The 19,848-nt window shown below is 64.0% G+C and overlaps 1 protein-coding gene across 1 annotated transcript in view; it reads right to left on the bottom strand.

Annotated features, from left to right (window-relative positions):
- The window catches only part of LOC116985500 (proline-rich extensin-like protein EPR1), a gene marked incomplete at its 3' end in the record, with an annotated part of 19,866 nt that extends 622 nt beyond the window's left edge, over positions 1–19,244 (bottom strand). Inside the window, exons 1-8 of the mRNA XM_033040264.1 lie at positions 19,041–19,244; positions 18,594–18,926; positions 17,424–17,877; positions 8,235–8,344; positions 5,400–5,672; positions 2,781–2,908; positions 1,389–1,750; positions 1,183–1,250 (exon numbers count right to left, since the gene is read on the bottom strand). Of these exons, the coding sequence (XP_032896155.1) occupies positions 1,183–1,250; positions 1,389–1,750; positions 2,781–2,908; positions 5,400–5,672; positions 8,235–8,344; positions 17,424–17,877; positions 18,594–18,926; positions 19,041–19,244 (1,932 nt within the window). The remainder of the gene's footprint in view (positions 1–1,182; positions 1,251–1,388; positions 1,751–2,780; positions 2,909–5,399; positions 5,673–8,234; positions 8,345–17,423; positions 17,878–18,593; positions 18,927–19,040) is intronic.
- Positions 19,245–19,848: the final 604 nt, after the last annotated feature.

The following is a 19,848-nucleotide window of genomic DNA, read 5'->3' as shown; positions in this document are numbered from 1 at the left end:
CTGGCGGGGTTTCGCGGCTGGCGTTGGGGGTCGCGGCTGGCGTTGGGGTTTCGCGACTGGCGTTGGGGGTCGCGGCTGACGTTGGAGTTTTGCGGCTGGAGGGGATTTCGCAGCTGCCGGGGTTTCGTGGCTGGCGGGGTTTCGCGGCTGGCGTTGGGGTTTCGCGGCTGGCGTTGGTGGCTCGTGCCTGGCGTTCGGGTTTCGCGTCTGACGTTGGGGTTTCGCGGCTGGCGTTGGGGTTTAGCGGCTTGCGTTGGGGTTTCGCGGCTGACGGGGGTCGCGACTGACGTTGGAGTTTTGCGGCTGGAGGGGATTTCGCTGCTGGCGGGGTTTAGCGGCTGGCGTTGGGGTTTAGCGGCTGGCGTTGGGGTTTCGACGATGGCGGGGTTTCGCCGATGGCGTTGGGGATTCGCGGCTGGCGTTGGGGTTTAGCGGCTGACGTTGGTGGCTTGTGCATGGCGTTGGGGTTTAGCGGCTGGCGTTGGGGTTTCGCGGCTGGCGTTGCGTATTAGAGGCCGGCGTTGGTGTTTCGCTGCTGGCGGGGTTTCGTGGCTGATGTTGGTGATTAGCGGCTGGCGGGGTTTCGAGGCTGGCGGGGTTTCGTGGCTGGCGTTGGGGTTTCGCGGCTGGCGTTGGTGGCTCGTGCCTGGCGTTGGGGTTTCGCGTCTGACGTTGGGGTTTCGCGGCTGGCGTTGGGGTTTAGCGGCTTGCATTGGGGTTTCGCGGCTGACGGGGGTCGCGGCTGACGTTGGATTTTGCGGCTGGAGGGGATTTCGCTGCTGGCGGGGTTTCGCGGCTGGCGTTGGGGTTTCGACGCTGGCGGGGTTTCGCCGATGGCGTTGGGGATTCGCGGCTGGCGTTGGGGTTTAGCGGCTGACGTTGGTGGCTTGTGCATGGCGTTGGGGTTTAGCGGCTGTCGTTGGGGTTTCGCGGCTGACGTTGGTGGCTTGTGCATGGCGTTGGGGGTCGCGGCTGACGTTGGAGCTTTGCGGCTCGAGTTGGGATTTCGCAGCTGGTGGGGTTTCGAGGCTGGCGGGGTTACGCGGATGGCATTGGGGTTTCGCGGCTGGCGTTGGGGTTTAGCGGATTGTGTTGGGGTTTAGCGGCTTTCGTTGGGGTTTCGCGGCTGTCGTTGGGGTTTCGCGGCTGGCATCGGGGGTTCGCGGCTGGCGTTGGTGTTGCGCGGCTGGCGTTGGTGTTTCGTGGCTGACGTTGGGATTTAGCGGCTGCAGATTTAGCGGTTTTCGCGGCTGGCGTTGGGGTTTAGAATCTGGCGTTGGGGTTCAGAGGCCGGCATTGGGGTTTCGCAGCCGGCGTTGGGGCTTCGCGGCTGGGGTTGGGGGTTCGCGCATGGCGATGGGGGTTCGCGACTGGCGTTGGCGGTTCACTGCTGGCGGTGGGGGTTCGCGGCTGGCGTTGGGTTTTCGCGGCTGGCGTTGGGGGTTCGCGCCTGGCGATGGGGGTTTGCGACTGGCGTTGGGGGTTCACAGCTGGCGTTGGGGGTTCGCGCCTGGCGATAGTGTTTCGCGGCTGACGGTGGGGTTTCTCGGCTGGCGTTGGGTTTTCCCGGCTGGCGTTGGGGTTTAGAATCTGGCGTTGTGGTTCAGAGGCCGGCATTGGGGTTTCGCAGCCGGCGTTGGGGCTTCGCGGCTGGCGTTGGGGTTTCGTGGCTGGCATTGGGGGTTCGCGCATGGCGATGGGGGTTCGCGACTGGCGTTGGGAGTTCGCGGCTGGCGTTGGGGGTTCACAGCTGGCGTTGGGGGTTCGCGGCTAGCTTTGAGTTTTGCGGCTGGAGTTGGGATTTCGCCGCTGACTGGGTTTCGCCGCTGACTGGGTTTCGCGGCTGGCGTTGGGTTTTCCCGGCTGGCATTGGGGGTTCGCGGCTGGCGTTGGGGTTTAGCGGCTGGCGTTGGGGTTTAGCGGCTGGCGTTGGTGGTTCGTGGCTGGCGTTGGTGGTTCGTGGCTGGCGTTGGGGTTTAGCGGCTGGCATTGGGGGTTCGCGCCTGGCGATCGGTGTTCGCGACTGGCGTTGGGGGTTCACGGCTGGCGTTGGGGGTTCGCGGCTGGCGTTGGGGGTTCGCGGCTGGCGTTGGGGGTTCGCGGCTGGCGTTGGGGGTTCGCGCCTGGCGATAGTGTTTCGCGGCTGACGGTGGGGTTTCTCGGCTGACGTTGGGTTTTCGCGGCTGGCGTTGGTGGTTTGCGGCTGGCGTTGCGTATTAGAGGCCGGCGTTGGTGTTTCGCTGCTGGCGGGGTTTCGTGGCTGGCTGGGTTTCGCCGATGGCGTTGGGGTTTCGTGGCTGGCGGGGTTTCGCGGCTGGCGTTGGGGGTCGCGGCTGGCGTTGGTGGCTCGTGCCTGGCGTTCGGGTTTCGCGTCTGACGTTGGGGTTTCGCGGCTGGCGTTGGGGTTTAGCGGCTTGCGTTGGGGTTTCGCGGCTGACGGGGGTCGCGACTGACGTTGGAGTTTTGCGGCTGGAGGGGATTTCGCTGCTGGCGGGGTTTAGCGGCTGGCGTTGGGGTTTAGCGGCTGGCGTTGGGGTTTCGACGATGGCGGGGTTTCGCCGATGGCGTTGGGGATTCGCGGCTGGCGTTGGGGTTTAGCGGCTGACGTTGGTGGCTTGTGCATGGCGTTGGGGTTTAGCGGCTGGCGTTGGGGTTTCGCGGCTGAAGTTGCGTATTAGAGGCCGGCGTTGGTGTTTCGCGGCTGGCGGGGTTTCGAGGCTGGCGGGGTTTCGCCGATGGCGTTGGGGTTTAGCGGCTGGCGTTGGGGTTTCGCGGCTGACGTTGGTGGCTTGTGCATGGCGTTGGGGGTCGCGGCTGACGTTGGAGCTTTGCGGCTCGAGTTGGGATTTCGCAGCTGGTGGGGTTTCGAGGCTGGCGGGGTTACGCGGATGGCATTGGGGTTTCGCGGCTGGCGTTGGGGTTTAGCGGATTGTGTTGGGGTTTAGCGGCTTTCGTTGGGGTTTCGCGGCTGTCGTTGGGGTTTCGCGGCCGGCATCGGGGGTTCGCGGCTGGCGTTGGTGTTGCGCGGCTGGCGTTGGTGTTTCGTGGCTGGCGTTGGGATTTAGCGGCTGCAGTTGGTGGTCCGCCGATGGCATTGGGGTTTCGTGGGTGGCGTTGGGGTTTAGCGGCTGGCGTTGGTGGCTCGAGGCTGGCGTTGGGGTTTCGCGGCTGTCGTTGGGGTTTAGTGGCTGGCGTTGGGGTTTCGCGGCTGGCGTTGGGGTTTCGCGGCTGGCATTGAGGGTTCGCGCATGGCGATAGGGGTTCGCGACTGGCGTTGGGAGTTCGCGGCTGGCGTTGGGGGTTCACAGCTGGCGTTGGGGGTTCGCGGCTAGCTTTGAGTTTTGCGGCTGGAGTTGGGATTTCGCCGCTGACGTTGGAGTTTTCCGTTTGGAGTTGGGATTTCGCAGCTGGCGGGGTTTCGCGGCTGGCGTTGGGGTTTCGCGGCTTGTGTAGTGGGTTCGTGTCTTGCGATGGGGGTTCACGGCTGGCGTTGGTGTTTAGCGGCTGCCGTTAGATGTTCGCAGCTGGAGTTGGGTTTTCGCGGCTGGCGTTGGGGTTTCGCGGCTGACGGGGGTCGCGGCTGACGTTGGAGTTTTGCGGCTGACGGGGATTTCGCAGCTGCCGAGGTTTCGTGGCTGGCGGGGTTTCGCGGCTGGCGTTGGAGTTTCGCGGCTGGCGTTGGGGTTTCGCGGCTGGCGTTGGGGTTTAGCGGCTGGCGTTGGGGGTTAGCGGCTGGCGTTGGGGTTTCGCGGCTGACGGGGGTCGCGGCTGACGTTGGAGTTTTGCGGCTGGAGGGGATTTCGCAGCTGGCGGGGTTTCGCGGCTGGCGTTGGGGTTTAGCGGCTGGCGTTGGGGTTTCGAGGCTGGCGGGGATTCGCGGCTGGCGTTGGGGTTTAGCGGCTGGCGTTGGGGTTTAGCGGCTGGCGTTGGGTTCGCAGCTGGAGTTGGTTTTTCGCGGCTGGCGTTGGGGTTTCGTGGCTGGCATTGGGGGTCGCGGCTGACGTTGAAGTTTTGCGGCTGGAGTTGGGATTTCGCCACTGGCGGGGTTTCGTGGCTGGCGGTGTTTCGCAGCTGGCGTTGGGGTTTAGCGGCTGGCGTAGGGGGTTCGCGGCTGGCGTTGGGATTTAGCGGCTGGCGTTGGGGTTAAGAGACTGGCGGGGTTAATTGGCTGGCATTGCGTTTTAGAGGCTGGTGTTGGGGTTTCGTGGCTGGAGGGGGATTCGCGGGTGGCATTTGGGTTTCGCAGGTGGCGTTGGGGTTTCGAGTCTGTCGTTGGAGTTTCGCGTCTGTCGTTGGTGTTTCGCGGCTGACGGGGTTTCGAGGCTGGCGGGGTTTCGCCGATGGCGTTGGGGTTTCGCGGCTGGCGGGGTTTCGTGGCTGGCGGGGTTGCGCGGCTGGCGTTGTGGTTTCGCGGCTGGCGCTGGGATTTCGCGGCTGGCGCTGGGGTTTCGCGGCTGGCGTTGGGGTTTCGCGACTGGCGTTGGGGTTTCGCGACTGGCGTTGGGGGGTCGCGGCTGACGTTGGAGTTTTGCGGCTGGAGGGGATTTCGCTGGCTGGCGGGGTTTCGCGGCTGGCGTTGGGGTTTCGCGGCTGGCGTTGGGGTTTCGCGGCTGGCGTTGTGGTTTAGCGGCTGGCGTTGGTGGCTCATGTCTGGCGTTGGGGTTTCGAGCCTGGCGTTGGGGTTTCGCGGCTGACGTTGGAGTTTCGCGGCTGGCGTTGGGGTTCGCGGCTGTCGTAGGTGTTTAGCGGCTGGCGTTGGGGTTTCGCGGCTGGCGTTGGGGTTTAGCGGCTGGCGTTGGGTTTTCGCGGCTGGCGTTGGGGTTTCCCAGCAGACGTTGGAGTTTTGCATCTGGAGTTGGGATTTCGCAGCTGGCGGGGTTTCGCGGCTGGCGTTGGGGTTTCGCGCCTTGTGTAGTGGGTTCGCGCCTGGTGATGGGGGTTCATGGCTGGCGTTGGAGATTAGCGGCTGCCGTTAGAGGTTCGCAGCTGGAGTTGGGTTTTCGCGGCTGGCGTTGGGGTTTCGCGGCTGACGGGGGTCGCGGCTGGCGTTGGGGTTTAGCGGCTGGCGTTGGGGTTTCGCGGCTAGCGTTGGGGTTTCGAGGCTGGCGGGGTTTCGCCGATGGCGTTGGGGTTTCGCGGCTGGCGTTGGGGTTTAGCGGCTCGCGTTGGCATTTCGCAGCTGGTGGGGTTTCGAGGCTGGCGGGGTTACGCCGATGGCATTGGGGTTTCGCGGCTGGCGCTGGGGTTTCGCGGCTGGCGTTGTGGTTTAGCGGCTGGCGTTGTGGTTTAGCGGCTGGCGTTGGTGTTTAGCGGCTGGCGTGTGAGGTTTCGCGGCTGGCGTTGGGGTTTAGCGGCTTGCGTTGGGGTTTAGCGGCTTGCGTTGGGGTTTAGCGGCTTGCGTTGGGGTTGCGCGGCTGTCGTTGGGGGTTCGCGGCTGGCATCGGGGGTTCGCGGCTGGCGTTGCGATTTCGCGCCTGGTGATGGGTTTTAGCGGCTGGCGTTGGTGTTTCGCGGCTGGCGTTGGGATTTAGCGGATCGCGGCTGCCGGTAGATGTTCGCAGCTGGAGTTGGGTTTTCGCGGCTGGCGTTGGGGTTTCGCGGCTGACGGGGGTCGCGGCTGAAGTTGGAGTTTTGCGGCTGGAGGGGATTTCGCAGCTGCCGAGGTTTCGTGGCTGGCGGGGTTTCGCGGCTGGCTGGCGTTGGAGTTTAGCGGCTGGCGTTGGAGTTTCGCGGCTGGCGTTGTGGTTTAGCGGCTTGCGTTGGGGTTTCGCGGCTTGCGTTGGGGTTTCGCGGCTTGCGTTGGGGTTTCGCGGCTGACGGGGGTCGCGGCTGACATTGGAGTTTTGCGGCTGGAGGGGATTTCGCAGCTCGCGGGGTTTCGCGGCTGACGTTGGGGTTTAGCGGCTGGCGTTGGGGTTTCGAGGCTGGCGGGGATTCGCGGTTGGCGTTGGGGTTTAGCGGCTGGCGTTGGGTTCGCAGCTGGAGTTGGGTTTTCGCGGCTGACGTTGGGGTTTCGTGGCTGGCATTGGGGGTCGCGGCTGACGTTGAAGTTTTGCGGCTGGAGTTGGGATTTCGCCACTGGCGGGGTTTTGTGGCTGGCGGTGTTTCGCAGCTGGCGTTGGGTTTTCCCGGCTGGCATTGGGGTTTTGCGGCTGGCGGGGGGGTTTAGCGGCTGGCGTAGGGGTTTCGCGGCTGGAGTTGGGGTTTCGCGCCTGGCGTTGGGGTTTAGAATCTGACGTTGGGCTTTAGACGCCGGTGTTGATGTTTAGCGGCCGGCGTTGGGGTTCACGGCTGGCGTTGTGTTTTCGCGGCTGGCGTTGGGGTTTATCGGCTGGCGTAGGGGGTTCGCGGCTGGCGTTGGGATTTAGCGGCTGGCGTTGGGGTTAAGAGACTGGCGGGGTTAATTGGCTGGCATTGCGTTTTATAGGCTGGTGTTGGGGTTTCGTGGCTGGAGGGGGATTCGCGGGGGGCATTTGGGTTTCGCAGGTGGCGTTGGGGTTTCGCGTCTGTCGTTGGAGTTTCACGTCTGTCGTTGGGGTTTCGCGGCTGGCGTTGCGTTTTAGAGGCCGGCGGGGTTGGCGTTGGGGGTTCGCGCCTGGCGATGGTGGTTCGCGGCTGACGGTGGGGTTTAGAATCTGAAGTTGGAGTTTAGAGGCCGGCATTGGGGTTTCGCAGTCGGCGTTGGGGCTTCGCGGCTGGTGTTGGGGGTTCGCGCCTGGCGATGGGGGTTCGCGGCTGGCGTTGGGGGTTCGCGGCTGGCGTTGGGGTTTAGCGGCTGGCATTGGGGGTCGCGGCTAACGTTGAAGTTTTGCGGCTGGAGTTGGGATTTCGCCGCTGGCGGGGTTTTGCGGCTGGTGTTGGGGGTTCGCGCCTGGCGATGGGGGTTCGCGGCTGGCGTTGGGGTTTAGCGGCTGGCGTTGGGTTCGCACCTGGAGTTGGGTTATCGCTGCTGGCGTTGCGGTTTCGCGGCTGGCATTGGGGGTCGCGGCTGACTTTGAAGTTTTGCGGCTGGAGTTGGGATTTCGCCGCTGGCGGGGTTTGGTGGCTGGCGGTGTTTCGCAGCTGACGTTGGGTTTTCCCGGCTGGCATTGCGGTTTCGCGGCTGGCGTTGGGGTTTCGCGGCTGGCGTTGGGGTTTAGCGGCTGGCGTAGGGGTTTCGCGGCTGGAGTTGGGGTTTCGCGGCTGGCGTTGGGGTTTAGAATCTGGCGTTGGGCTTTAGACGTCGGCGTTGATGTTTAGCGGCCGGCGTTGGGGTTTCACGGCTGGCGTTGTGTTTTCGCGGTTGGCGTTGGTGTTTAGCGGCTGGCGTAGGGGGTTCGCGGCTGGCGTTGGGATTTAGCGGCTGGCGTTGGGGTTAAGAGACTGGCGGGGTTAATAGGCTGGCATTGCGTTTTAGAGGCTGGTGTTGGGGTTTCGTGGCTGGAGGGGGATTCGCAGGTGGCATTGGGGTTTCGCGTCTGTCGCTGGGGTTTCGCGTCTGTCGTTGGGGTTTCGCGGCTGGCGTTGCGTTTTATAGGCCGGCGCTGGTGTTTCGCTGCTGGCGGGGTTTCGTGGCTGACGTTGGTGTTTAGCGGCTGGCGGTGTTTCGAGGCTGGCGGGGTTTCGCCGATGGCGTTGGGGTTTCGCGGCTGGCGGGGCTTCGTGGATGGCGGGGTTTCGCGGCTGGCGTTGTGGTTTCGCGGCTGGCGCTGGGGTTTCGCGGCTGGCGTTGGGGTTTCGCGACTGGCGTTGGGGTTTCGCGACAGGCGTTGGGGTTCGCGTCTGACGTTGGGGTTTTGCGGCTGGAGGGGATTTCGCAGCTGTCGGGGTTTCGTGGCAGGCGGGGTTTCGTGGCTGGCGGGGTTTCGTGGCTGGCGGGGTTTCGTGGCTGACGGGGTTTCGCGGCTGGCGTTGGGGTTTCGCGGCTGGCGTTGGGGTTTCGCGGCTGGCGTTGGTGGCTCATGGCTGGCGTTGGGGTTTCGCGTCTGGCGTTGGGGTTTCGTGGCTGACGTTGGAGTTTTGCGGCTGGAGGTGATTTCGCAGCTGGCGGGGTTTCGTGGCTGGCGGTGTTTCGCAGCTGACGTTGGGGTTTCGCGGCTGGCGTTGTGGTTTAGCCGATTGCGTTGGGGTTTAGCAGCTTTCGTTGGGGTTTCGCGGCTGTCGTTGGGGGTTCGCGTCTGGCATCGAGGGTTCGCGGCTGGCGTTGGTGTTTCGCGGCTGGCGTTGATGTTTCGCGGCTGGCGTTGGGATTTAACGGCTGCCGTTGGTGGTCTGGCGTTGTGTTTTATAGGGCGGCGTTGGTGTTTCGCTGCTGGCGGGGTTTCGTGGCTGACGTTGGTGTTTGGCGGCTGGCGGGGTTTTGAGGCTGGCGGGGTTTCGCCGATGACGTTGGAGTTTTGCGGCTGGAGGGGATTTCGCAGCTGCCGGGGTTTCGTGGCTGGCGGGGTTTCGCGGCTGGCGTTGGGGTTTAGCGGCTGGCGTTGGGGTTTAGCGGCTGGCGTTGGTGGCTCATGGCTGGCGTTGGGGTTTCGCGGCTGACGTTGGAGTTTTGCGACTGGAGGGGATTTCGCAGCTGGCGGGGTTTCGCAGCTGACGTTGGGGTTTCGCGGCTGGCGTTGTGGTTTAGCGGATTGCGTTGGGGTTTAGCGGCTTTCGTTGGGGTTTCGCGGCTGTCGTTGGGGGTTCGCGGCAGGCGTTGATGTTTCGCGGCTGGCGTTGGGATTTAAGGGCTGCCGTTGGTGGTCCGCCGATGGCGTTGGGGTTTCGTGGCTGGCGTTGAGGTTTTGCGGCTGGAGGGGATTTCGCAGCTGCCGAGGTTTCGTGGCTGGCGGGGTTTCGCGGCTGGCGTTGGTGTTTAGCGGCTGGCATTGGTGTTTATCGGCTGGCGTTGGTGTTTAGCGGCTGGCGTTGGTGTTTCGCGGCTGGCGTTGTGGTTTAGCGGCTGGCATTGGTGTTTCGCGGCTGGCGTTGGGGTTTCGCGGCTGGCGTTGGGGTTTAGCGGCTTGCGTTGGGGTTTCGCGGCTGACGGGGGTCGCGGCTGACGTTGGAGTTTTGCGGCTGGAGGGGATTTCGCAGCTGGCGGGGTTTCACGGCTGGCGTTGGGATTTAGCGGCTGGCGTTGGGGTTTCGCCGATGGCGTTGGGGTTTCGCGGCTGGCGTTGGGGTTTAGCGGCTAGCGTTGGGGTTTCGAGGCTGGCGGAGTTTCGCCGATGGCGTTGGGGTTTAGCGGCTGGCGTTGGTGTTTCGCTGCTGGCGATGGGGTTTAGCGGCTGGCGTTGGGGTTTCGCGACTGGCGTTGGGGTCGCGGCTGACGTTGGAGTTTAGCGGGTGGCGTTGGTGTTTAGCGGCTGGCGCTGGGGTTTCGCGGCTGACGTTGGAGGTTAGCAGCTGGAGTTGGGTTTTCGCGGCTGGCGTTGAGGTTTTGCGCCTGGCGATGGGGTTTCGCGGCTGGCGTTGGGGGTCGCGGCTGACGTTGGAGTTTTGCGGCTGAAGTTGGGATTTCGCAGCTGGCGGGGTTTCGCGGCTGGCGTTGGGGTTTCGCAGCTGCCGTTGGGGTTTCGCGGCTGGCGTTGGTGTTTCGCGGCTGGCGTTGGGGTTTCGAGGCTGGCGGGGTTTCGCCGATGGCGTTGGGGTTTCTCGGCTGGCGCTGGGGTTTCGCGGCTGGCGTTGGGGTTTCGCGGCTGGCGTTGGGGTTTCGCAGCTGCCGTTGGGGTTTCGAGGCTGGCGGGGTTTCGCTGATGGCGTTGGGGTTTCGCAGCTGCCGTTGGGGTTTCGAGGCTGGCGGGGTTTCGCCGATGGCGTTGGGGTTTCTCGGCTGGCGCTGGGGTTTCGCGGCTGGCGTTGGGGTTTCGCGGCTGGCGTTGGGGTTTCGCGGCTGACGTTGGAGTTTTGCGGCTGGAGGGGATTTCGCAGCTGGCGGAGTTTCGAGGCTGGCGTTGGGGTTTAGCGGCTTACGTTGGGGTTTCGCGTCTGGGTAAGGTGTTTAGCGGCTGGCGTTGGTGTTTAGCGGCTGGCGTTGGTGTTTCGCGGCTGACGTAGGGGTTTCGAGGCTGGCGAGGTTTCGCCGATGGCGTTGGGGTTTCTCGGCTGGCGCTGGGGTTTCGCGGCTGGCGTTGGGGTTTCGCGGCTGGCGTTGGGGTTTCTCGGCTGGCGCTGGGGTTTCGCGGCTGGCGTTGGGGTTTCGCGGCTGGCGTTGGGGTTTCGCGACTGGCGTTGGGGCCGCAGCTGACCTTGGAGTTTTGTGGCTGGAGGGGATTTCGCAGCTGGTGGCGTTTCGTGGCTGGCGGGGTTTCGTGGCTGGCGGGGTTTCGCGGCTGGCGTTGTGGTTTCGCGGCTGCCGTTGGGGTTTCTCGGCTGGCGCTGGGGTTTCGCGGCTGGCGTTGGGGTTTCGCGGCTGCCGTTGGGGTTTAGCGGCTGGCGCTGGGGTTTCGCGGCTGGCGTTGGGGTTTCGCGGCTGGCGTTGTGTTTTATAGGCCGGCATTGGTGTTTCGCGGCTGGCGTTGGGGTTTCGCGGCTGGCGTTGGGGTTTAGCGGCTTGCGTTGGGGTTTCGCGGCTGACGGGTGTCGCGGCTGACGTTGGAGTTTTGCGGCTGGAGGGGATTTCGCAGCTGGCGGGGTTTCACGGCTGGCGTTGGGGTTTAGCGGCTGGCGTTGGGGTTTCGCCGATGGCGTTGGGGTATCGCGGCTGGCGTTGGGGTTTAGCGGCTAGCGTTGGAGTTTCGAGGCTGGCGGAGTTTCGCCGATGGCGTTGGGGTTTAGCGGCTGGCGTTGAGGTTTCGCGCCTGGCGATAGGGTTTAGCGGCTGGCGTTGGTGTTTCGCTGCTGGCGATGGGGTTTAGCGGCTGGCGTTGGTGATCAGACGATGGCGTTGGGATTTCGTGGCCGGCGTTGGTGTTTCGCGGCTGGCGTTGGGGTTTCGAGGCTGGCGTTGGGGTTTCGAGGCTGGCGCTGGGGTTTCGCGGCTAGCGTTGGGGTTTCGCGACTGGCGTTGGGGTCGCGGCTGACGTTGGAGTTTAGCGGGTGGCGTTGGTGTTTAGCGGGTGGCGTTGGGGTTTCGCGGCTGGCGTTGGAGGTTAGCAGCTGGAGTTGGGTTTTCGCGGCTGGCGTTGAGGTTTTGCGCCTGGCGATGGGGTTTCGCGGCTGGCGTTGGGGTTTAGCGGCTGGCGTTGGTGGCTCATGGCTGGCGTTGGGGTTTCGCGGCTGACGTTGGAGTTTTGCGGCTGGAGGGGATTTCGCTGCTGGCGGGGTTTCGCAGCTGACGTTGGGGTTTCGCGGCTGGCGTTGTGGTTTAGCGGATTGCGTTGGGGTTTAGCGGCTTTCGTTGGGGTTTCGCGGCTGTCGTTGGGGGTTCGCGGCTGGCATCGGGGGTTCACGGCTGGCGTTGGTGTTTCGCGGCTGGCGTTGATGTTTCGCGGCTGGCGTTGGGATTTAAGGGCTGCCGTTGGTGGTCCGCCGATGGCGTTGGGGTTTCGTGGCTGGCGTTGAGGTTTTGCGTCTGGAGGGGATTTCGCAGCTGCCGAGGTTTCGTGGCTAGTGGGGTTTCGCGGCTGGCGTTGGTGTTTAGCGGCTGGCATTGGTGTTTATCGGCTGGCGTTGGTGTTTAGCGGCTGGCGTTGGTGTTTCGCGGCTGGCGTTGTGGTTTAGCGGCTGGCATTGGTGTTTCGCGGCTGGCGTTGGGGTTTCGCGGCTGGCGTTGGGGTTTAGCGGCTTGCGTTGGGGTTTCGCGGCTGACGGGGGTCGCGGCTGACGTTGGAGTTTTGCGACTGGAGGGGATTTCGCAGCTGGCGGGGTTTCACGGCTGGCGTTGTGGTTTAGCGGCTGGCGTTGGGGTTTCGCCGATGGCGTTGGGGTTTCGCGGCTGGCGTTGGGGTTTAGCGGCTAGCGTTGGGGTTTCGAGGCTGGCTGAGTTTCGCCGATGGCGTTGGGGTTTAGCGGCTGGCGTTGAGGTTTCGCGCCTGGCGATGGGGTTTAGCGGCTGGCGTTGGTGTTTCGCTGCTGGCGATGGGGTTTAGCGGCTGGCGTTGGTGATCCGACGATGGCGTTGGGGTTTCGTGGCCGGCGTTGGTGTTTCGCGGCTGGCGTTGGGGTTTCGAGGCTGGCGTTGGGGTTTCGAGGCTGGCGATGGGGTTTCGCGGCTAGCGTTGGGGTTTCGCGACTGGCGTTGGGGTCGCGGCTGACGTTGGAGTTTAGCGGGTGGCGTTGGTGTTTAGCGGCTGGCGTTGGAGGTTAGCAGCTGTAGTTGGGTTTTCGCGGCTGGCGTTGAGGTTTTGCGCCTGGCGATGGGGTTTCGCGGCTGGCGTTGGGGGTCGCGGCTGACGTTGGAGTTTTGCGGCTGAAGTTGGGATTTCGCAGCTGGCGGGGTTTCGCGGCTGGCGTTGGGGTTTCGCAGCTGCCGTTGGGATTTGGTGACTGGCGTTGGGGACGCGGCTGACGTTGGAGTTTTGCGGCCGGAGGGGATTTCGCAGCTGGCGGAATTTCGCGGCTTGCGTTGGGGTTTAGCGGCTTACGTTGGGGTTTCGCGTCTGGCGTTGGGGTTTAGCGGTTGGCGTTGGTGTTTAGCGGCTGGCGTTGGTGTTTCGCGGCTGACGTAGGAGTTTCGATGCTGGCGGGGTTTCGCCGATGGCGTTGGGGTTTCTCGGCTGGCGCTGGGGTTTCGCGGCTGGCGTTGGGGTTTCGCGGCTGGCGTTGGGGTTTCGCGGCTGACGTTGGAGTTTTGCGGCTGGAGGGGATTTCGCAGCTGGCGGAGATTCGCGGCTGGCGTTGGGGTTTAGCGGCTTACGTTGGGGTTTCGCGTCTGGCGTTGGGGTTTAGCGGCTGGCGTTGGTGTTTAGCGGCTGGCGTTGGTGTATCGCGGCTGACGTAGGGGTTTCGAGGCTGGCGAGGTTTCGCCGATGGCGTTGGGGTTTCTCGGCTGGCGCTGGGGTTTCGCGGCTGGCGTTGTGGTTTCGCGGCTGCCGTTGGGGTTTAGCGGCTGGCGCTGGGGTTTCGCGGCTGGCGTTGGGGTTTCGCGACTGGCGTTGGGGTTTCGCGACTGGCGTTGGGGGTCGCGGGTGACGTTGGAGTTTTGCGGCTGGAGGGGATTTCGCAGCTGCCGGCGTTTCATGACTGACGGGGTTTCGTGGCTGGCGGGGTTTCGCGGCATGGTTGGGGTTTCGCGGCTGGCGTTGGGGTTTACCGGCTTGCATTGGGGTGTACCGGCTTGCGTTGGGGTTTCGCGACTGGCGGGGTTTCGTGGCTGGCGGGGTGTAGCGGCTTGCGTTGGGGTTTCGCGACTGGCGTTGGGGTTTCGCGACTGGCGGGGTTTCGTGGCTGGCGGGGTGTAGCGGCTTGCGTTGGGGTTTCCCGGCTGGCGTTGGGTTTTTGTGGCTGGCGTTGGGGTATTGCAGCTGGCGTTGTGTTTTTGCTGCTGGCGTTTGTGTTTAGAGGGTAGCGTTGGGGTTTCGCGGCTGGCGTTGGGGTTTCGCGGCTGGCATTGGGGGGTCGCGGCTGACGTTGATGTTTTGCGGCTGGAGTTGGGATTTCGCCGCTAGCGGGGTTTCGTGGCTGGCGGTGTTTCGCAGCTGGCGTTGGGTTTTCCTAGGTGGCATTGGGGTTTCGCGGCTGTCGTTGGGGTTTAGCGGCTGGCGTAGGGATTTCACGGCTGGAGTTGGGGTTTCGCGGCTGGCGTTGGGGTTTAGAATCTGGCGTTGGGCTTTAGACGCCGGCGTTGATGTTTAGCGGCCGGCGTTGGGGTTTCACGGCTGGCGTTGTGTTTTCGCGGCTGGTGTTGGGGTTTAGCGGCTGGCGTAGGGGGTTCGCGGCTGGCGTTGGAATTTAGCGGCTGGCGTTGGGGTTAAGAGACTGGCGGGGTTAATAGGCTGGCGTTTTAGAGGCTGGTGTTGGGGTTTCGTGGCTGGAGGGGGTTTCGCGGGTGGCATTGGGGTTTCGCAGGGGACGTTGGGGTTTCGCGTCTGTCGTTGGGGTTTCGCGTCTGTCGTTGGGGTTTCGCGGCTGGCGTTGTGTTTTATAGGCCGGCGTTGGTGTTTCGCTGCTGGCGGTGTTTCGTGGCTGACGTTGGTGTTTGGCGGCTGGCGGGGTTTTGAGGCTGGCGGGGTTTCGCCGATGACGTTGGAGTTTTGCGGCTGGAGGGGATTTCGCAGCTGGCCAGGTTTAGCGGCTTTCGTTGGGGTTTCGCGGCTGTCGTTGGGGGTTCGCGGCTGGCATCAGGGGTTCACGGCTGGCGTTGGTGTTTCGCCGCTGGCGTTGATGTTTCGCGGCTGGTGTTGGGATTTAAGGGCTTCCGTTGGTGGTCCGCCGATGGCGTTGGGGTTTCGTGGCTGGCGTTGAGGTTTTGCGGCTGGAGGGGATTTCGCAGCTGCCGAGGTTTCGTGGCTGGCGGGGTTTCGCGGCTGGCGTTGGTGTTTAGCGGCTAGCATTGGTGTTTATCGGCTGGCGTTGGTGTTTAGCGGCTGGCGTTGGTGTTTCGCGGCTGGCGTTGTGGTTTAGCGGCTGGCATTGGTGTTTCGCGGCTGGCGTTGGGGTTTCGCGGCTGGCGTTGGGGGTTCGCGGCTGGCATCGGGGGTTCGGGGCTGTCGTTGGTGTTTCGCGGCTGGCGTTGATGTTTCGCGGCTGGCGTTGGGATTTAACGGCTGCTGTTGGTGGCCCGCCGATGGCGTTGGGGCTTCGTGGCTGGCGTTGAGGTTTTGCGGCTGGAGGGGATTTCGCAGCTGCCGAGGTTTCGCGGCTGGCGGGGTTTCGCGGCTGGCGTTGGTGTTTAGCGGCTGGCATTGGTGTTTATCGTCTGGCGTTGGTGTTTAGCGGCTGGCGTTGGTGTTTCGCGGCTGGCGTTGTGGTTTAGCGGCTGGCATTGGGATTTAACGGCTGCTGTTGGTGGTCCGCCGATGGCGTTGGGGCTTCGTGGCTGGCGTTGAGGTTTTGCGGCTGGAGGGGATTTCGCAGCTGCCGAGGTTTCGTGGCTGGCGTGGTTTCGCGGCTGGCGTTGGGGTTTAGCGGCTTGCGTTGGGGTTTCGCGGCTGACGGGGGTCGCGGCTGACGTTGGAGTTTTGCGGCTGGAGGGGATTTCGCAGCAGGCGGGGTTTCACGGCTGGCGTTGGGGTTTAGCGGCTAGCGTTGGGGTTTCGAGGCTGGCGGAGTTTCGCCGATGGCGTTGGGGTTTAGCGGCTGGCGTTGAGGTTTCGCACCTGGCGATGGGGTTTAGCGGCTGGCGTTGGTGTTTCGCTGCTGGCGATGGGGTTTAGCGGCTGGCGTTGGTGATCCGACGATGGCGTTGGGGTTTCGTGGCCGGCGTTGGTGTTTCGCGGCTGGCGTTGGGGTTTCGAGGCTGGCGTTGGGTTTTCGAGGCTAGCGCTGGGGTTTCGCGGCTGGCGTTGGGGTTTCGCGACTGGCGTTGGGGTCGCGGCTGACGTTGGAGTTTAGCGGGTGGCGTTGGTGTTTAGCGGCTGGCGTTGGGGTTTCGCGGCTGGCGTTGGAGGTTAGCAGCTGGAGTTGGGTTTTCGCGGCTGGCGTTGAGGTTTTGCGCCTGGCGATGGGGATTCGCGGCTGGCGTTGGGGGTCGCGGCTGACGTTGGAGTTTTGCGGCTGAAGTTGGGATTTCGCAGCTGGCGGGGTTTCGCGGCTGGCGTTGGGGTTTCGCAGCTGCCGTTGGGATTTGGTGACTGGCGTTGGGGACGCGGCTGACGTTGGAGTTTTGCGGCCGGAGGGGATTTCGCAGCTGGCGGAGTTTCGCGGCTGGCGTTGGGGTTTCGCGTCTGGCGTTGGGGTTTAGCGGCTGGCGTTGGGGTTTAGCGGCTGGCGTTGGTGTTTCGCGGCTGGCGTAGGGGTTTCGAGGCTGGCGGGGTTTCGCCGATGGCGTTGGGGTTTCTCGGCTGGCGCTGGGGTTTCGCGGCTGGCGTTGGGGTTTCGCGGCTGGCGTTGGTGTTTCGCGGCTGACGTTGGAGTTTTGCGGCTGGAGGGGATTTCGCAGCTGGCGGAGTTTCGCGGCTGGCGTTGGGGTTTAGCGGCTTACGTTGGGGTTTCGCGTCTGGCGTTGGGGTTTAGCGGCTGGCGTTGATGTTTAGCGGCTGGCGTTGGTGTTTCGCGGCTGACGTAGGGGTTTCGAGGCTGGCGTTGGGGTTTCGCGACTGGCGTTGGGGCCGCAGCTGACCTTGGAGTTTTGTGGCTGGAGGGGATTTCGCAGCTGGTGGCGTTTCGTGGCTGGCGGGGTTTCGCGGCTGGCGTTGTGGTTTCGCGGCTGCCGTTGGGGTTTAGCGGCTGGCGCTGGGGTTTCGCGGCTGGCGTTGGGGTTTCGCGACTGGCGTTGGGGTTTCGCGACTGGCGTTGGGGGTCGCGGGTGACGTTGGAGTTTTGCGGCTGGAGGGGATTTCGCAGCTGCCGGCGTTTCATGGCTGACGGGGTTTCGTGGCTGGCGGGGTTTCGCGGCTGGCGTTGGGGTTTCGCGGCTGGCATTGGGGGGTCGCGGCTGACGTTGATGTTTTGCGGCTGGAGTTGGGATTTCGCCGCTAGCGGGGTTTCGTGGCTGGCGGTGTTTCGCAGCTGACGTTGGGTTTTCCCGGGTGGCATTGGGGTTTCGCGGCTGGCGTTGGGGTTTAGCGGCTGGCGTAGGGATTTCGCGGCTGGAGTTGGGGTTTCGCAGCTGGCGTTGGGGTTTAGAATCTGGCGTTGGGCTTTAGACGCCGGGGTTGATGTTTAGCGGCCGGCGTTGGGGTTTCACGGCTGGCGTTGTGTTTTCGCGGCTGGTGTTGGGGTTTAGCGGCTGGCGTTGTGTTTTATAGGCCGGCGTTGGTTTTTCGCTGCTGGCGGTGTTTCGTGGCTGACGTTGGTGTATGGCGGCTGGCGGGGTTTTGAGGCTGGCGGGGTTTCGCCGATGACGTTGGAGTTTTGCGGCTGGAGGGGATTTTGCAGCTGCCGGGGTTTCGTGGCTGGCGGGGTTTCGTGGCTGGCGGGGTTTCGCGGCTGGCGTTGGGGTTTAGCGGCTGGCGTTGGTCGCTCATGGCTGGCGTTGGGGTTTCGCGTCTGGCGTTGGGGTTTCGCGGCTGACGTTGGAGTTTTGCGGCTGGAGGGGATTTCGCAGCTGGCGGGGTTTGGTGGCTGGCGGGGTTTCGCAGCTGACGTTGGGGTTTCGCGGCTGGCGTTGTGGTTTAGCGGATTGCGTTGGGGTTTAGCGGCTTTCGTTGGGGTTTCGCGGCTGTCGTTGGGGGTTCGCGGCTGGCATCGGAGGTTCACGGCTGGCGTTGGTGTTTCGCGGCTGGCGTTGATGTTTCGCGGCTGGCGTTGGGATTTAACGGCTGCCGTTGGTGGTCCGCCGATGGCGTTGGGGTTTAGCGGCTAGCGTTGGGGTTTCGAGGCTGGCGGTGTTTCGCCGATGGCGTTGGGGTTTAGCGGCTGGCGTTGGGGTTTCGCGGCTGGAGTTGGGGTTTCGCGGCTGGCGTTGGTGTTTAGCGGCTTGCATTGGGGTGTAGCGGCTTTGCGGCTGGCGTTGGGATTTCGCCGCTGGTGTTGGTGTTTCGCGGCTGGCATTAGGTTTAGAGGCTGTTGGAGGTTCGCGGCTGGCGTTGAGGGTTCGCGGCTGGTGTTGGGGGTTTTCGGCTTGCGATGCGGGTTCGCGGCTGGCATTGCTGGTTCCGCGGCAGTCATTGGGGTTTTGCGGCTGGCGTTGGGTGTGTGCGGCTGGCGTTGGAGTTTTGCAGCTGTCGTTGGGATTTTCCGGCAGCCATTGGTGTGTAGAGGCTGGTGTTGCGGGCATTCTTTGGTGTTTAGCGGCTGGCGTTGGGTTTTTCCCGGCTGGCGTTGAGGTTTATAGGCTGGCGTTGGGGTATCACGGATGGTGTTGAGGTTTCGCGGTTTGCGTTGGGGTTTTGCGGCTGGCGTACGGGGTTTGCGGCTGTGGTTGGAGTTTATCGGCTGGCGTTGGGGTTTAGAGGCTGGCGTTGGGGTTTCACGGCTGGCGTTGGGGTTTCGCGGCTGGCGTTGAGGTTTCGCGGCTGGCATTGCGGTCTCGCGGCTGGCGTTGGGGTATTGCGGTTGGCGTTAGGGTTTTGCGGCTGCTGTTGGGGTTTGGCGGCTGGCATTAGGTTTTCGCAACGGGTATTGGGTGTTCGCGGATGGCGTTTGCGTTTCGCGGCTGCCGTTGGGATTTTGCTGCTGGCGTTTGGGTTTAGAGGTCGGCGTTGGGGGTTCGCGGCTGGCGTTGGGGGCTCGCAGCTGGCACTGCACTTTGGCGGCGCGTTGCGGGTTCGCGGCTGGCGTTGGGATTTCGCAGCTGGCATTGGGGTTTCGTGACTGCCGTTGGGGTTTCGCGGCTGGCGGGGTTCTGCAGCTGGCGTTGGGGTTTAGAGGCTGGCGGGGTTTGGAGCCTGGCGTTGGGTTTTCGCCGCTGGTGTTGTGGTTTCGCCGCCGGCGTTTGGTTTTCGCTGCTGGCGTTTGGGTTTAGAGCCTGGCGTTGGGTGTTCGCGGTTGACGTTGGAGTTTAGAGGCTGGTGTTTGTGTTTCGCGGCTGGCGTTGTGCTTTCGCAGCTGGCGTTGGGGTTTCCCGGCAGGCGTTGGAGGTTCGCGGTTGGCATTGGGTTTCGCGGCTGGCGTTGGAAGTTCGCAGCTGGCGTTGGTGTTTAGGGCCTTGCGTTTGGGTTTAGAGCCTGGCGTTGGTGTTTAGTGGCTGGCATAGTGGTTTCGGGGCTGGCGTTGGGGGTTTGCGGCTGCCGGTGGTGTTTAGCGGCTGCCGTTGGGGTTTCGTGGCTGGCGTCGGGTTTTTGCTGCTGGCGTTTGGCTTTAGAAACTGGCGTTGAGGTTTCGTGGCTGGTGTTGGATGTTCGCGGCTGAGGTTGGGATTTCGCGGTTGGCGTTATGGCTTCGCGGCTGGCGTTGGGGTTGCGCGGCTGGGGTTGGGGTTTCAGGGCTGGCGGCGGTATAGAGGCTGGCGTTGGGGGTTCGCCGTTGGCGATGGGGGTTCGCGGCTGTCACTACGCGTTCGCGCTGTTGCGGGTATGCGGCTGGCGTTAGGGTTTCGCGGCTGGCGTTGGGGTTTCACGACTTGCGTTGGGGTTTCGCGGCTGGCGTTGGGGTTTTACGACGGGCGTTGGGGGTATAGCGGCTGCCGTTGGGTGTATAGCGGCTGCCGTTGGGGGTTCGCGGCGCGTTGGGGGTTCGCGGCTGGCTGCTCGTTCGCGGCTGGCGTTGCGGGTTCGCGGCAGGCGTTGGGATTTCGCAGCTGGTGTTGGGGTTTCGTGGCTGGCGAGGTTTCGCGGTTGGCTTTGGGGTTTCGCGGCTGGCATTGGGTGTTCGCGGCTGGCGTTGGGGTTTCGCGGCTGGCGTTGGGGTTTCGCGGCTGGCGTTGGGGTTTCGCAACTGGCATTGGGCGTTCGCGGCTGGTGTTTGGGTTTTGCGGCTGCCGTTGGGTTTTCGCTGCTGGCGTTTGGATTTAGAGACTGGCGTTGAGGGGTCGCGGCTGGCGTTGCGGGTTCCGGCTGGCGTTGGGGGTTCGCGGCTGGGACTGCACGTTCGCGGCGCGTTGCGGGTTCGTGGCTAGCGTTGGGATTTTGCAGCTTGCGGTGTTTCGTGGCTGGCGATGTTTCGCGACTGGCGTTGGGGTTTTGCGGCTGTCGTTGGGGTGTAGTTGCGGGCGTTGGGGGTATGCGTTGGGGTGTAGATGCGGGCGTTGGGTGTATGCGTTGGGGTTTAGCGGCTGACGTTGGGGTTTAGTGGCTGGCGTTGGGGTTTAGAGGCTGGCGGGGTTTAGAGGCTGGCGTTGTTGTTTAATGGCTGACATTGGGCGTTTTGCGGCTGGCTTGGGGGATCGCGGCTGGTGTTGGGGTTTAGCGGCTGGCATTGGGGGTTCGGGGCTGAGGTCGGGGTTCACGGCTGGCATTAAGGGTTCGC

Source organism: Amblyraja radiata, chromosome 22, assembly GCF_010909765.2.
Source record: "Amblyraja radiata isolate CabotCenter1 chromosome 22, sAmbRad1.1.pri, whole genome shotgun sequence".
Classification (NCBI taxonomy): Eukaryota; Metazoa; Chordata; class Chondrichthyes; order Rajiformes; family Rajidae; genus Amblyraja; species Amblyraja radiata.
Note: the sequence above shows the minus strand (reverse complement) of the source record. Positions and strands in the feature narration are given on the sequence as shown.